Source organism: Stigmatopora argus, chromosome 8 (assembly GCF_051989625.1).
Source record: "Stigmatopora argus isolate UIUO_Sarg chromosome 8, RoL_Sarg_1.0, whole genome shotgun sequence".
NCBI classification, from domain to species: domain Eukaryota; kingdom Metazoa; phylum Chordata; class Actinopteri; order Syngnathiformes; family Syngnathidae; genus Stigmatopora; species Stigmatopora argus.
The window spans coordinates 19230837-19247137 of record NC_135394.1 but is presented as its reverse complement, the minus strand read 5'-3'; the positions used below and the strand labels follow the sequence as shown (position 1 = coordinate 19247137).

Sequence of the window (16301 nt, the reverse complement as noted above, 5' to 3'; positions counted from 1 at the left end):
CTTTCTAGGTCGGCTCAAGCGCTTGAAATGGGGTTTTGGTGCCCATAAAGGCTCCAAAATGAGAAGGAAAGATGGGTTCAGAATTCCGGGGAGCTGACGAGGACCGGATCGGGGTGGCCGCTTGCCGTCGTTAGCTTGTGGGTTAGCGAGCAAGCGGGTGGGCCGACCGACCGACCGACCGACCGACCGACCGGCCTTCCGGCGATCGATCCATGTGCTTCTCGTTAAAACTGCGGAAATAAGTTACCACGTGGGAGGGAGAGGAAAGGACGTGACCTGTTTGACTAGGAACATCCTAAGCTAGCCAAGGTTTTCTTTTAACCCCTTATCGGGTACCGGTGGAGGTTTTTTTTTTTTTTGCACGTCTAATGTCGTCAATGGCGCAGAAAGACGAGAGTTTATAGCCACTTTGTAGTTTAAGTCAATTGCTCCAAACGAGTTCACTTTAAGTCTCTTCCGTCTTAGTTTGAACCGTAACTACGGGTCACTTCCTGTTGGAGCCGGGTCACTTCCTGTTCACTTCCTGTAGAGTTTGCCGCTTTTTCTGGGCACGCACGGGGCGCCTCCCGTACAAGTTTTAAGGGCGTTAGGTGGTCATTTTGGATCATCTCCTGTTGATTTTAGGGCATTTCTAGGTTACTTCCTGTTCATTGTGGATTTGGGGCCTTTTAGGTCCTTTGTCCTTTTTTGAAAAAATATATCCCTGTACCCTTTGAAGAAATGTATACGTTTTGAATCTCTTTCAGTCACTATTTTAGGGTTATTGGATTGGATTGGATTAAATTGGATAACTTTATTCATCCCGTATTCGGGAAATTTCGTTGTCACAGTAGCAAGAGGGTGAGGATGCAGGAATAGGAAAGGCATTTTAGACAGAAATAGATAGGTCATAAGTAAGTTAATAAATAAATACATGAACAAATATATAAATTATCGGGAACATTTCAGAAAAAAAAACATTTAAATTACTTTTCGGCGGACAGAGAGATAGAGAGAGAGAAAGAGAGAGAGAGAGAGAGAGAGAGAGAGAGAAAGAGAGAGAGAGAGAAAGAGAGAGAGAGAGAGAGAGAGAGAGAGAGAGAGAGAAGAGAGAAAGAGAGAGAGAGAGAGAGAGAGGCTGGATGTTGAGCTCAACGCGCAGCTGTAATGAGTGACATGGGCCACTAGAGGGTGACATTATCCTGACGATGCAAGCTCGAGCTTTGATCAATTGCATGAGTGCTGGCCATCCAATATTTCTTCACATGAATTTGTATTTATTTGAACATGTTTTCTAAAATGAACTAGAAAATGTCCCTTCTGGCTTCCTGTAGACTTTGAAAATAGACATTTTCTGATTTCATTTATATTGATCATTCTCTCATTTTAAACCCCTTTATGGACTATCATTTGTTTAGGATTTGGATTTTGATCTATTTCAAAATGTTTGTATTTATCAACATGAAAAGGAGTATTTTGTAGGATGATCTGGCTTAGCGTCTCCCGACAGTCCAAACGTCACCGGCCAGATTTTGTCCTTTTGTGTCCAGCGTGCAGCGTTCTAGTCAAATGCGCAACGTCCAGCTGTCTGATGGACGGACTGACAATATGTGTGTGTGTATGTGCACGTGTGTGCACGTGTGTGTGTGTGTGCGTACAGCTGTTTGTTTCTTCCAGCTGCGTTTTGTTTTCACGGCAACATCTGCCAGGTGTCTTGCCTTCAGATGCGAGGCGAGGTGGGGGAGGCGTTAGTACGTCTGTTGCTCTTTACTCTCCATGGGAAAGGAAAGCCTGCCTGGCATCCTACAAACTTTTCCTCCCGTTCTTCCGTCGGAATCGACGGAAGAAAATGGACAAAACCTGTGAAAAATGGAGCAATTGTGCCTAAAGACCTGAAAAAATAGGAAGAGCATGTTAAAAATGGTGAAAGTGGTCAAATAAACAGGGCAGGAGGGCCCAAGAACCTAAAAAAAATGGAATGGCTCATTTCTTGATTCATTTTTTTCTGACTTGAAGTAAATTGGACGTCGAGGGAGGGCAGGCAGGCACTGGCAGACACGCTTGGGGATCCGTCCAAATGCTTTTGGGCGTTTGGAAATAAGCCATTTGAATGTTGACAGCTTGACTTTCAGGGTGGCCATCTCGGTAGGGTCCGAGAAAGGTCCTTTCGGGCTTGATTGGCGGCCAAACAACGTCGCTTTGTGGACGGGATTGACCGTCACTTCTCTTTTGACCAATGGAAGCCATCCATGATGGCTTGTCAATATTGCCTTTGAAACTACGTGTCTGTGTGAGCGTGACGCATCAATGAAATGCAGGTTGCCGTCCGTCAATCCGTCCGTCCGTCCGTCTGTCTGTCTATCCGTCCGTCAATCCGTCCGTCCGTCCGTCCGTCTGTCTATCCGTCCTCTTTGGGCGGCGCCAACGGTCGGCCGGCCATCTGTTCCCGTTTTGACCCTGGGTGAAAAATACCCAAACAATGGGTCCCGCGACGTGGCCATCGGTGAGCCCGTTTAAGCCGACGCCCACCGATGGGCCGGCCGACTCCCCCAATTGCAAGGAGATTGGACCATGTGACCATAGAAAAGAAGCACTCGCTCGACAGCCGGGGAGCCAAAATGGCTGCCACGTGGCTTGGATTTCAGTGAGCCAAAATGGCCGCAAAAGGGCCCGCTTTGTTTGCTAAGGGGAATGTCGGGAGTTTTTTTTGGGGGGGTTGCCGGCGATCCGGTTCTCCGGGGGAGGGGCAAAAGGCGTGCCGACGGGCGATTTGTAGAGGCGATACGAGAAGATTTGGATTGGAACGAATGGACGTTGTCGTTTTTGACGTTTTGGACGTTTTTTTTTGTTTTGTTTGTTTGTTCTTAGCTAGCCCCCCGATCCCCCACCTTAGGGTGACCTTATTTTCTCTGGGAGCCGTGGCGGGCGTTGGCGCGGCTCCAGCCCGTCGGCGCCTCCTCCGCGGGAGCCCCCGAAAAAGCGGCTTTTGGGCCCAGCGCGTGCGCGCCAACTCCTTGGTCTCCATGGCGACATCACTTTCATTTCTTTTTGGGCTACATTGCCACTCGTGACGTTGATCCACCAAATTGACCTTACAATGGATTAGAGTCATTTCCCCTTTTTTGAAATTGTTTTTTTTGTACTCATTCCTAAATCAGATGTTAATAATAGAAGGCAGCTGCGTCGAAGTAACGCACCTTTTCTTTGTTTTGAATCTAGTTCAATCTCAATTCTTTGGGAATTTCTACCAAGTAACGTGATTCCGCTTTGTTGTTCTTAAAGAAAAATGATTTTCAGGTAAGGTAAATGAAAAGGTCAATTGTTAAGGTAAACGTCCTTAACAATGCATGGCGATTATTATGATTGTATCCATTGAAGAATTCGGGTTTTGTCATTTAAAATGAGGATTCAAGAAGCATTTATGTTGAAGGAACTAGATGGATCTTCTGAAATGAATCTTAGCTGATCATTTATCAAGTCCGAAATGAATTGGATTCAATTTACAATATGATTTTTGCAGTGAATTGTAGTTCTACCCCGTACAGGAAAAACATTCCCTTTCAAGCTAAAATATATAAACAATCAAATCATGAAAAAAGATTGTAAAAGAACCCAAAAGATGATTTTATTTTCAAAGCAAATTGATTTCCATCTACACCCACCCACTCGGTTCAAAAGTTCATTGCCTTTCAAAATGGATTGGACGTCTTTCACCGTCAAACGGAATCCAAGCAATGAACGTCACCAAGGTTGCCCTCCGTTGAAGTGAGCCGGTCTCACCGGATCGGACGGCGGCGGACGTCCGAAGCGGCCGCTTTTCGGAGGTGAGCTGAGCTGAGGAAGGGACGCATCCGATAGGCCAGACCGGGCCATGACGTCACGCCACCACGTGACTGTAAACAGGAAGCCAAGGAGAAAGCAGGTGGCTTTCGAAGAACATTTTCTTCCTTCAAACGCGTCAATAACACCAAAAATCAACGTCGACGACGTGACATCCACTTGGACCGGAAGTGGAAAAAAGGGCCAAAGTGGCGACCTGGCCCGGCTTGACCCGACTTGACGCACTTTTGTGGCGAACGTCAACGCACACACACACACACGCGCGCGTGCGCGGGCACACTCGTTCGTTCGTTCGCTCGCTCGCTCGCTCGTGTTCGCGCGTCCGCATGAGATCGATAAACCGAGTGAGTGCGCACGCGCGTGTGTGTGTGTGTGTGTGTGGGATGAGTCGGGCTGTGCTGTGCGCGGAGGCTTCAGTCAGCTCAGCTCGTCCGGTCGGTACCGAGCGAACGAGTGAGCCGAGAGAGCGAAGCCAAACGGACGTACGTTCCGGCCGTCCGGAAGACGCCGGAAGACGCCGGAAGACGCCGAAGGGGGCGACAACGACGACGACGAAGCCAAGTCCGAGCGGGAAACCAAGAGGAAGCCCAACAGGGGAAACCTGCCCGCCCGGAGGGAGCGGCTCGGGTTCGAAAGTTCCAGTTCCGAACCGACTGACTCGTTTCCGCTTTCGGCGACGGCGAAGACATGCGGCTTCGGGACCTCGCGCTTCCGTCGCTCTGGTCTCGCCGTCGCCTTCGCCACCAGGACCGGGACCGGGATCAATGCCAGGACCAGAACCAGGACCAGCAGCACAAGCAACACCAGGACCAGGACCAGCAGCAGCAGCAGCAGCAGCAGCAGCACGAGTACAGCCACCGGGTTTCCCCGTCACCGCACTTTGGACTCTCGGGACAACATGACACTCGGACGGCGACGCCGGCGGCGGCGGACCTGTAACGGCTCCGCCCAGCCCCCCCGTCCTCGTCTTCGTCTTCGTCTTCTTCTTCTTCTCCTCGTCCAAAGACGGCCGGCGGCCGGGGACGCTCGCCGCCGCCGCCGGGAAATGTGAGACCACAACAGAACAGACCAGACCGGACCAGACGAGCCAAAACCGAGCGCGTATTCGCCGTCACTCACGGACGCCTGCACGCCTGCGCACACGCGCACGCGCACGCGCACGCGCACGGCCTGACAGACAGCCATGTACTCGCCGCTTTGTCTCACGCAGGTACGTGCACGCACGCGTTGCTAACTTCTGCAGAGGAGCCAACTCCGACAAAGTTGACGCGCACGCGCGCGCGAGCTGAGCGAGTCGAAACAGTGGACATTGGGGAGACGTCAAATGGATCTAAAAAAAGTTTTATTCCGACGAAATCTCTTTTTTACGATCATTTTATAATCCATCATCATCTTAATTATATCACTTCTGAGAAATGATTTTTTTTTTTTTTTTTTTTTTTTTAACCAAATCCAACATCTCGTGTTTACAAAATAATTATAATAAACGAACCGGATTATTGCCCTCATCGTTCAAAAGAGTTTTGATCAAAACACCAAGCGTTTAAATTCAGTCTAATCTCATTTAATCACGCGAGGATTTGGAGTAATTACAATATATTTATAGAACATGGAGACATATTCAGTTAGCCAATTTAAAAAAAGATGGAGTTCCTATTTGGACTTAATGCTAGCGTTTGCAAATTAAACCCAAATTAAATTCATTTGCATATTTTTGGATGTGGACGGAAACAATGTCAGAAAAAGAAAACGTCAAAAAAAAAACATTTTTCTCGTCATTATTATTATTATTATTACTGACTATTTTCTTTTCTTGACAATATTGATGGCTATTGATTGGCAATAATAATAATTTAAAAAAAAAACACCATACCGCGTGTGTAAGGGGTTTGTAGGCGAGCTCAATCAATATAAAATAAAAACTCAGAGGGTCAAGCAACAAGACAAAAAACAAAGGAGCTTGTTTTTTAAATTGTATTTGATCTATTTGCATGAGCGTGTGTGTGTGTGTGTGTGTTGTCGGTGAACGTAAAAATTGTCCAAATGATCCAATTCACAATCTTTTCATTCCTCCATCGCTATATTTTGGCACAAAATATAGCAGGAATATGATAGGATAGTCATCATTGTTATGTTTTTTTTTTCTTCCAATTTTTGGGGCACGCCGCAAAAAAAATGGATCAATAACCCAAACCCTATTGCTCCAACACACACACACACACACACACACAAATTGATTAACAAACAGGAAGTGGCCCTAGAATGGCCCAAAATGTACAGTGATCCAAAATGATTGGCCTCTCCCAACCCAAATGGATTGGACGTCTTTATTTCTCTCTTAAAAACCAAAGCGATGGTGTCCTCTTTGTTTTTTGGCGTTTGGAAGGCGCCAGACGTCAAAATCCGGCACCCCTTGAAAATGGCATCGAAACCAGCTGCCGGTCGGGGAGTTAATGACGGGGAACCCCCCCACTCCCCCCACTGCCCCCCCCCAACCCACACAACGCATTAAATAAGCTAACCGTGTTAGCATCAGAGAGCCAGCTGCGCACCCCATTTTGGGCACCGCCCCCCCATCTGAACACACACACACACACACACACACACACACACACACACACACACTTGAGCGGCGGGCCTTGATACGACACAACGACACATTGTTCCATGTTGGCGGCGTTCCAAGCAGACGCGTTGCTCTTCTAAATCCCACAACACGCTCGTGTGTGTGCGTGCGTGCGTGCGTGGAGGCCGCATTCCAACATTCCCGTTTCCCGACTTTGACACTCTAATTGGCCGCCAACTTTGGTGCTTTTTCACAATGCCGGTCCGCCCCGGACGGCCATAGACGTCCAATTCGTCGGAAGCGGTCGTTGGGCGCCACCCCAAATATCTCCCGCTTAAAAGGGATTGGACGTCGACTCGAGATCGGTCCGGTGGCCCTTAGCAAGATGGCCGCCGCCAGTGGTCACGCTTTGTCGTTCTTTTCTAGACAAACGATGGGATCCGTGTTGATTTTTCCTCTCCGTCTCCGTCTCTTTTGTCCAGGACGAGTTCCACCCGTTCATCGAGGCGCTGCTGCCGCAGGTGCGCGCCTTCGCCTACGCCTGGTTCAACCTGCAGGCCCGCAAGAGGAAGTACTTCAAGAAGCACGAGAAGCGCATGTCCAAGGAGGAGGAGCGGGCGGCCAAGGACGAGCTGCTGGGCGAGAAGGCCGAGGTCAAGCAGAAGTGGGCCTCGCGCCTGCTGGCCAAGCTGCGCAAGGACATCCGCCCCGAGTTCCGCGAGGACTTTGTGCTCTCCGTCACGGGCAAGAAGGCGCCCTGCTGCGTCCTCTCCAACCCGGACCAGAAGGGAAAGATGCGCCGCATCGATTGTTTGCGACAGGCCGATAAGGTGAGTGAGTGAGTGGATGGGGCGGTGAGGCGGTTGCCACAGGCCACGCCCACTGTCCGGAAAGGAAACCACCTAACCTCCACTTTGTCAGGTCTGGCGCCTGGACCTGGTCATGGTCATCCTCTTCAAGGGCGTCCCGCTGGAGAGCACGGACGGCGAGCGACTGGTCAAGTCGCCCCGTTGCGCCAACCCGGGCCTCTGCGTCCAGCCGCGCCACATCGGCGTCTCCGTCAAGGAGCTGGACCTCTACCTGGCCTACTTTGTCCCCGCCGGTCAGTCTCGCCGCCGCCGCCGCCGCCATTCGGGAAAAGCACCTGCCGTCCGTTGTTCCCATTTCGGGAAATGCCAAAATGGACGGGAATGGATTGAAAACGTCACCTGAGGAAAATGCAACCGCTGATTTGACCGGGGGAGGGGCAGAGGGGAGCCTGGGTCCAGGTGCCGCGCGCTCGATTCCCGTGTAGTCCGTCCGTGGTCCACGTGCCGTAAAGCGCCGGCGACGGGCCACTCTGTAGGACAAAGAAATGTCCGTCCCGCTGACGGACGGGGTTTTCCGCGCAAGGACGCCGGGGGTCAATGCGGGCTTCCCGCTAATGAAATTGGGTTCGCTGCCGCCACCGCCGCCGCCGCCGTGCGTCCGTCCCTCCGTCCGTCCATTAGACGGATGGACTGAGCGCAGCTGCTGAGTCAGCTCGACGCAGGTAGGACAGGTCCTCCTTCCTCCTCCTCCTCCTCCTCCTCCTCGTCGTAATGATCCGCAGAGCAATTCATTTGGCCCCGCCCTCCTCCTCGGGTCAACGCCGCCTTGCATGCTTTCCAGGCGAGTGGTGTCTCCATTCTTGAAATGCCCTTGACGGCGCCAGGCGTCCAATCCACTACCGTACCGCCACATTTCTGGTTGACTTCCTGTCGTTTGGGGGCGCCGGCGGGGCCATCTGTTGATCCCATGGATGGCATCCTCTTTAGGACCGCCTCCGGGCCACCCCGAGGGAGACGGCTGACGGACAAGTTCACCCCCCCCCCCCCCCCCCCCCCCCCCTCGCCGAAACCCCCGTCCGGCCCGGCAGAGGAACAATTTAGGAAGTGACAGTCGGTAAACATGATGCATGGTGGGGCGTTCGCTGACTTCAGCAAGTGTCGCCACCGGCGCCGCCGCCGCCGCGTCCCATCTCACCTCCGCTTACTCGTAGAGGACGGACGGCATGGGAGGGGGGGATTGTGGGAAAAGTTGGACCACTAGAGGCCAGATGGGATTAAGGAAGGAAGGAGGGAGGCCAAGGCTGTTTGTCCCCATCCATTTTGCGTTGACTTGCACGGGAACGTTGCCTTGCGGCGGCCGTCTTGGTCAGGGCCGCGTCGGCTCTTTCCTTGCCGATGCAGCGAATCGAGGAGACGTCCCATCCGTTTGAAGCGGGAGGGCCGGCGGCCGACCCGCGCCGACCCTCTTCCTTCCAACGGATCGGACGTCCGTGGCCGTCGAGTCCAAAGAAGTTGGTTCCGACTTCGTTTTGCCGTCCTTCCGTCGACTTGGCCTCGGGGCGGCCATCTTGCCAGGGGCCACGTCGGGTCTTCTCACGAGAGTACCGGAGTGAGGGAGAGTGGAGTGACGGCCAATGCTCCAGTAGGCCGACTGACATCGGGATTGGTCGCCCGTTGTTGTCCGCGGCCGGCGGCTAGCGACTGAAGGAGAAAGAAGCGCTTGAGGTGTTTTGCTCCGCCCCTCCCTGACCCAGCTTTAGTGTTGCTGTGCGTGGGTCAAAGTTGATTGGACGAGGATCGGAGGAGCGGCTTCCTTTGTGTGTGTGTGTGTGTGTGTGTGTGTTTGCGTGCGCTATTCATAATTTAGATGCGGGCCTCACACTGCAAGAGCTTTTCGCTCTCTCTCGATCGATTCTTTTAATTGTTGGGAAGATGCTAACGGCTAAAGCAGATGTCAGATGTGTGTGTGTGTTTGTGTGTTTGTGTGTGGGACTTGAATGGAGTGTTTGGAGATGGCCTTGTGTCTTTTGGCTTGACTTTTTTATCTTTCTTTGCGCATGTGCCTTTGTGTGAGTTTGTGGGTGTCTTTTTTTTTTTTGGTTCACGTGCATGTGTGCGGTTTTTTTGTGCTTGGTGTGTGTTATTGTGTAGGATTTTGCCAGCACGTGTTTTTGGGGTGTCATTGTTTAAATTTATGTTTTTTGTGTGTGTGTTAGCGCATGTGTATTTTGGAGTTTGTGTGTGTATCTGCTTGTTTTGCGGGGGAGACTGAATGTGAATTGTAATATAACATAAACTCATTGAAATGAACACAGAGTTGAAGCAACGGGGGTTGGATTGAAACGAGAAGCAGCTGACGCCAATCCACTGATTGCACTCGCAGGACACTAGTATTGTGGAAAGCTTGCTCTTTAGGAAAAGCTACATTTTGTGGAATACTTTGAAATGAAAGCCTAGTCTTATGGGATGCTATGCCTTTATATCAAATCAAAAGCCTTTATTGTCATCATACACCGCTGCGTAGAATGAAATGCGTGAAATATTCATTCATCAGGGCGCTCTTGAATGGGTCAAAATGGTCAAAAGTTTGCGCTTTGATGGCTCATGTTTGAAATAGGTCAAAAAAAAAGTCTTGAACTGGCTGCTTTTTGTTTTCCAAGCCATCCGGCACAAACATAGGTGACAAAATTGAATGGATGTGGGTTGGGTCGCTGTGGGTGGGGAGGGAACGGCTTTCCGTTCAAGCCATCCAGCAGCGACCGAGTTGACTGACAAACTTGAAGGAGCGGGGGTTGGACTACAAGATGCACCTGACGCCAATCCACTGATTGCACTAGCAGGACACTAGTATTGTGGAAAGGCTTGCTCTTTATAAAAAGCTACATTTTGTGAAATACAGTGGTAGGTCAAAATACGAGCTTAATTGGTTCCGGGACTGAGCTCGTACGTCGATATTGTCGTAACCCGAACGAACGTTTCCCTTTGAAATGAACTCAAAACAAATGAATTGGTTCCAACCCTCTGAAAAAACACCCAAAACAGGAGATTGGATTGGAAAAAAATGTTTGATTTCTTCTATTTCGACATCTATTCATAAAGTAACACATAACTAGTGGTTTAATATGACTAAAATGTATTTAATAGTACTAAAATGATTTCAAAGAGGGAGGGGGCGTACAGAGAGAGAGGGGCGCTTTTTGCACTGCAAAAAAAAACAGTGAAAAAATGCAAAGCTCCGCCCAGTGCTGGTAGATATCTGTTCTATACGAAAGAGATGCTGCAAAAGAGACAGTGCGCTACGCTCAAATGATGAACAGCCTCTCGTGTCTTGGCCACCTGGCTTTCTGGTATCTCCAAATTTGTCTGGTATCTCCAGATCATGATTTGCTCCAAATTGTACTCTTATCTCCAAATGCTCGTATGTGGAGGTACCACTGTATTACTAAGGGCTTGTACGTTGATTTTTACTGTCTTTTCACACACACAAGTAAGACTTTTGCATTCCTTTAGAGGGGATAACATTTCTGTCCAAGTCAACGCAAATACACACTTTTGTACGTGCACCTGTATCTTATTGGTCATTGATTATTGAATTGGATTGGATAACTTGATTCATCCCGTATTCGGTACATTTCGTTGTCACAGTAGCAAGGGGGTGAGGATACAGACACGGCAAAAGACATTTTAGACATAAATAGATAGGTCATAAGTAAGTTAATAAATAAATACATGGGGGCTATTTCTAGTTAGAGGGTTTGCATGTTTTTTTGTGTTGGGTTAGGGTTTTGTGTGTGTGTGTGTGTGTGTGTGTGTGTGCACTTTTGATTTTCGGGGTGTTTTCACAGCAGTGATTTGTGTCTGCACCCGCTTCCGTTTAGTTTGCGTGTCTGACGGATGGCGTGCGTGAAACGTTTGTGTGTCATTATTCGATTGGATGCTCGCCTGCTTGTGCGCGTTGGTGTGTGTTCGTGCATGTGTGTGCGTGCATACGTGTGTGTGTGTGTGTCACGGTGTGGGTGTGCGAATGTGTCGTCGGGTGGCCGGCCCAACGTGACGCCCGCTGCTTTTCGGGATCCGTGTTTGGAAACGGGAAGTGTTGTGGAAAAAAAGTCACGGTGGGCTTGGGGGGGAGGGGCTTAGACCGAGCGGGAACGGGAAGTGAGAGGGAGGCGGGGCTACGCGGGCAAATGCGGGGCAACCCGGGCCAACGCTTGCCGCTGTTTTCATAGATCCATTTCATGGGTTTGCGTGTGGCCAATTTGCCGGCGGAGGACACGGGACCGCCGCCGTCGACCCGCTTTAGCTTTGGGGGGAGGAGGAGGAGGGCAGACGGGACGCCGTTGACGGACGTCCCAGAGATGGCTACGCCGGAATCTGATTGGACGGAGGCCGAGGGCCGCCGCCCCCATGAGCCCTTGACTAATGAGCGGCGACACGGCCACTAAATCCGATCGGAGCGCGGCGGCCCAGGATGAACTTTGACCGGCAGGCCAGCCTCGCTCTTCTGGCTCATTTTCTGTTTATGCCACTTCCTGTCCATGATTGGGCGTCTACAGGTCACTTCCTGTCGATGCTTGGGCGTCTACCGGTCACTTCCTGTTGGCTTTGGGCCATTTCTGGGTCATGACCTTTTCATTGCTCTCTTCCTGTACATTATGGGGCATTTCCTGCTCAGGTTCCTGTACATTTTGTAACACATCTTGTTGATGTTAGGACGTTTGTGGTCATTTCCTGTTGGTCGCTCTCTTCCTTCTGATTTGGGGGTTATTGCTAGATGACTTCCTGTTGGTTTGGGGCCATTTGTGGGTCACTGGATTGGTTGATTCCATTTTCCCCGAATGACCCGCGACGGCCAGCTCCCAAAGCTTCCTGCCGGTTGCTCCCTAATCCTAGCCAATCCTATCCTATCCTAGACCCCCAATCCCCCCCCCCCCAAGCAGACGGAAATCTCCAAGTTGGAATCCCGCCGCCATAATTGGCTTTGAGGATGAGGCGCCTCATCCCCGCTAAGGTGTTTAGCGGACACAACCAGACGCACGCACGCGCGCTCGCTCGCTAACGAACGCCACGTTGTCTTGTCAGAGATGATCTCTATTAGAAGAAAAAAAAAAGTAAAAACAGGAAAAGAAAAGCAGGCAGGCCCTTTAACTGAAATGAATCACATTTTATCTGCCATAGATTATTGTGGGTGGGATCTATTTTGAAAATATAAATGTCATTTAAAAAAAATAATGAATAGCGGGGGAAAAAAATCACAAAGTAGTGAATTCACGATAAGCAAAGATGCAAAATGGAGGGATTAATTTAGTACTAAGTATAGAAAGCCCCCACTTAGGGTTCTTTGGTGGTCCCGTCCTAACATGTGCCGTGCGTGTTGGCCTTGTTAGCACCGTCGGTTAGCGCGTGCTAATGACCCTGAAAAACACAATAACAAACGCCTGCTTTTCGTCTGCATATTTCATGCCGACAGATGAACAAATTACATATTTATGCATTAGAAGATCGGGGTGGGGGGTGGGGGGGGTTAGCGTTTGCAGGTAGCAGGGTCGGTCCCTCCCATCTGTACGGCACCAGGCGCTGAGCTCACCATGACACGACAAGCGCAAAGCCACCAGGCACGGCTAACGCCGTGGCCCAACATCGACAGGAAGCAGCAAAATTTCAACAAAATGTACAGGGAAAAAAAATGTCTGTTATAAATGAACCGGTCAAAATATAAACAAGATAATGTACAGGAAGTGCCACAGAAATGCCCCAACATCAACAGGAAGTGACCAAAATGATGGCAAAGTCATCCAGGAATGGCAAAAAAAATCAACGGGAAGCCAAAACATGAAATAGTGTGAAATTCCCAACGTTGAAAGGTTGACCTTCCCGCATGGGACGCTTCCTCGGCCGCCATCTTAAGTGTGGGGCCAGCCACCATTTTGAAGGTCGCTTCTGTGGAGGAGGCGTCCAAGAGCGCCAGAAGTGGCTCCGCCTTGATTGCCAGAAGGAATCGGAAAATGGAAAGGAGCCAAATGGCTGCCGTGAATACGCCTCAACTTTGAACCGCCGCGCCTGGCGAGCGTCCCGCCCGTTTGACGCGCCCCAACTGGAAACGACGAGTCGCACTTTGGCCCCCGGCAAACCCCGAAATGAAAAGAAATGCTTGGGGTCTCGCCTCCAATAGATGGCATTCATCCCAGCGGTCAACGTTAGCTAGTATCTATTGCTCTGAATGCAATGTTAGCCACTTGTGTGTCTCATAGGGTTTGGGTCTGGAAAAGGGACCCCCAAAAGTCGGAATGCGCCCTGAATTCCACCAAAACTCCAGTCAGTCCCTCCCCGCCGTTGCAATCAATGATTTTGCCTGACTTCCTGTTGATTCTGGGCTATTTCCAGGACACTTCCTGTACATTTTGAAATCATTTCTCTTGATTTATTTATTATTTGAAGGTATTTCGGGGTCACTTGCTGTTATTTTGGGGCATCTCTGGCTCACTTTCTATTGCTATTGGGTCATTTCCTGTTCATTTTGGGTCATTTTATGTCACTTCCTATGCACATGGGATCACTTCCTATTGAATTGGATTGCTATTTCCTCCTCATTTCCTAATCAGAAGACTTTATGTGGACTTTGAGACTTTTCTGTGCCACTTCCTGCCTATTTGGGGGCATTGGTGGGTGGGTGGGTGGATTGACCGGGCATATATTTCCTCCTTTGTCCAAACGGACGGAAGGCGTATCTCCGTCGTCGTCGTCGCCAAAGACTGGAAAAGGCCGAAACGTCGCCCGCTGTCGCCGCCGTTGCGCTCGAGTAGCCTAAAACAAAAAGCGTCCTTGTCACCGTGACAACCAAAGGGGGCGGGGTCGATGAGAGGCGGTCGGGGGCCACTTTCACACGCTCCCCCTCCCCCCCTGGTTAATTAAATATGCTAATGAGGCGTGGGAGCGGAGCGCCCCATCTGCCCCCGCCACCGTTTGTCAAGCATTTTTCTCCGTGCACTTTCATTTGACAAGAGTACGACTGACATGATTTGCTTTGTCAAATTCACACCACAAAGCTTTCTGATGGAATAATGATTAATAGCATTTCATCATTATTAGTCATCTTTAATGAAACAGGAAGACATCGTTAACATCCACTGATTACAACTTGCAAGGAGAAATCACTCATAACGCGGCTTTGTTCAAAAGTATTTCTGACCAGCGGCATCCTCTTCTCTCTATTTAGTGGCGACATACTGAAAACGTTTCATGTCATCTCATTCAAAACAATTGCATAAGCTAACCCAATAACACCCTTAAGGTCAAAAAACAACTGCTCATATTAGATCGAAAACAAAACACCTGCGTAAGAATTTGCAGTATAAGCATAATCATTTCTTTAGAAGGTAAACTGCCGGCGTCCCAGTCAAAGCAATTTATGAGTCCTTTGTAGATCAGCATCCTTGGTCTGGAACAAGGGGTTTGTTGCCGTCAATAGTCCTGAAAACAATTCACTGGCCTCGAAAGCAGTTGGGGGGGGGGGGGGGAAGTGTCCTCTTGTTTGGTCCAACATAAAGCATGAATTAATTTATAGCTTTATTTACCTATTAAAAATGCTCACTAAACATATAGAAACATCCCAGAATAACCCCAAAAATATCAGCCAATCCTTCCATTTCTTTTTTACTAAAGAATCCTCAATAGGAAATGGCCCAAAGTCAACAGCAAGTGGGCCGGAGGTGACCTTAAACTCTCCGGAAGTCCACCAAAATCAACAGGAAGTGGACTGAAAAGCAATAGGAAGTAGCCAAGAAACAGGAAATGGCCCAAAGTCATCCAAACGGCAAGGCCCCAATTTCATAGGAAAATCAATAGGAAATGATGCAAAATGTACAGGAAGTCATTGGCTGTTTTTGTTGTGCTTTATACACACTTGTATGCTATTGCGTTGTTCTTTTTGCTGTCTTCTGTTTTTCTCTTTTTTAGTGCGTCTTTGTGTGTGTGTGTGTGTGGTCAGCGTGTTGTTTATCAGCAGGATGACACGCCATAAAACATTTTTTTCTTCTTGGTAATATTTCTCTTCTCCGATCGATGTGCCGCCACCGCCGCCGCTAAATCAGCCGCCGGACTCGGAGGCCGTCGGCGTCCGATCCCATTGAAGCGGGAGGGTCGGCGGCCAAAGGAAGGCGCGCTCGCCCGCTTCAAACGGATCGGACGTCTCCCGGTGAAAAAAAACAGAAAGTCCTTTGCCAAAAAAAAGGGAGGAAAAAGTTGATAAAAGTCGCATTAAAGTCAAGGAACACAACGGGGCCCTGTTAATGTAACAGTTAGCGCTTTTTGGATAGCGGCTAACGCTCTTTGGCGTTCCCTTGCAGAAGGCGGCCCGTCGGAGAGCCCCGAGCACGCCGGCGACGCCGACGTCAAGGAGCAGGCCGAGAACGGTGAGTGAGAAAAGCCAGCCGGCCATGGCCAGCGGAATCGGGTATCTGACCAAAAAAAACAAGAGCCTGAGCGTCATTGTGTCTTGCAGGTCATTTGGCTTTCCAGGACAGTTTTGTCACGCCGGGGGTGTTCACCGTTTCCGAACTCGTACGAGTTTCCCAAAGTAAGAAAACACACACACACACACGAACGACTGCTGCTGGATGGATGGATGGATGGAGGAGGGATGGTGGGAGGGAGGGAGGGGGCGGGGCTTGCAGTCTGCTGACAGGCACTTTCCGGCATCGGCCATCGACAGGCTGCCATAGATCTTTTTTTCTCTCTCTCTCTTTCTCTCTCAATCTGAATGTGAGTGGTCCTCTCTCTCTCTCTCTCTCTCTCTCTCTCTCTCGTTCTCTCACTCAAGTGCCAGTCTGCACTTTTTAAAGGTCGTCGTCCTCACGCAAACCCCTCCCCCCTCACCCGCACTCCCGCCCCCTCCGCCGCCGCCACCGCGCTCACTCGATTCCTTTCACCGATTGGCCGCGCCGGAGGATGTGGCGACACGCAAAGTCGTCATAGAGGTCCGCTATCCCGGGACGGCCCAGCGTCAGTCACCCTCGCGTCGTTACCACGGACTCCGAAACAACAGGAAGTGACCTCAAAAATCGAAAGGGATTCAGTAATGCCCAGAAATAAAGAGGAAGTGACATGAA

General features: G+C 50.0%; 1 protein-coding gene across 3 annotated transcripts in view; it reads left to right on the top strand.

The window, feature by feature from the left end:
- nfia (nuclear factor I/A) overlaps window positions 1–16301 on the top strand; it is a 31263-nt gene that overhangs the window by 5330 nt on the left and 9632 nt on the right. For 2 of the 3 annotated variants that reach the window (XM_077607885.1, XM_077607884.1), the window contains exons 2-5: window positions 6868–7215; window positions 7307–7487; window positions 15540–15605; window positions 15695–15769. In XM_077607885.1, the coding sequence (XP_077464011.1) occupies window positions 6868–7215; window positions 7307–7487; window positions 15540–15605; window positions 15695–15769 (670 nt within the window). Of the gene's footprint in view, window positions 1–4149; window positions 5030–6867; window positions 7216–7306; window positions 7488–15539; window positions 15606–15694; window positions 15770–16301 lie in introns of those variants that run through there. The other variant, XM_077607886.1, reaches the window with a different exon arrangement.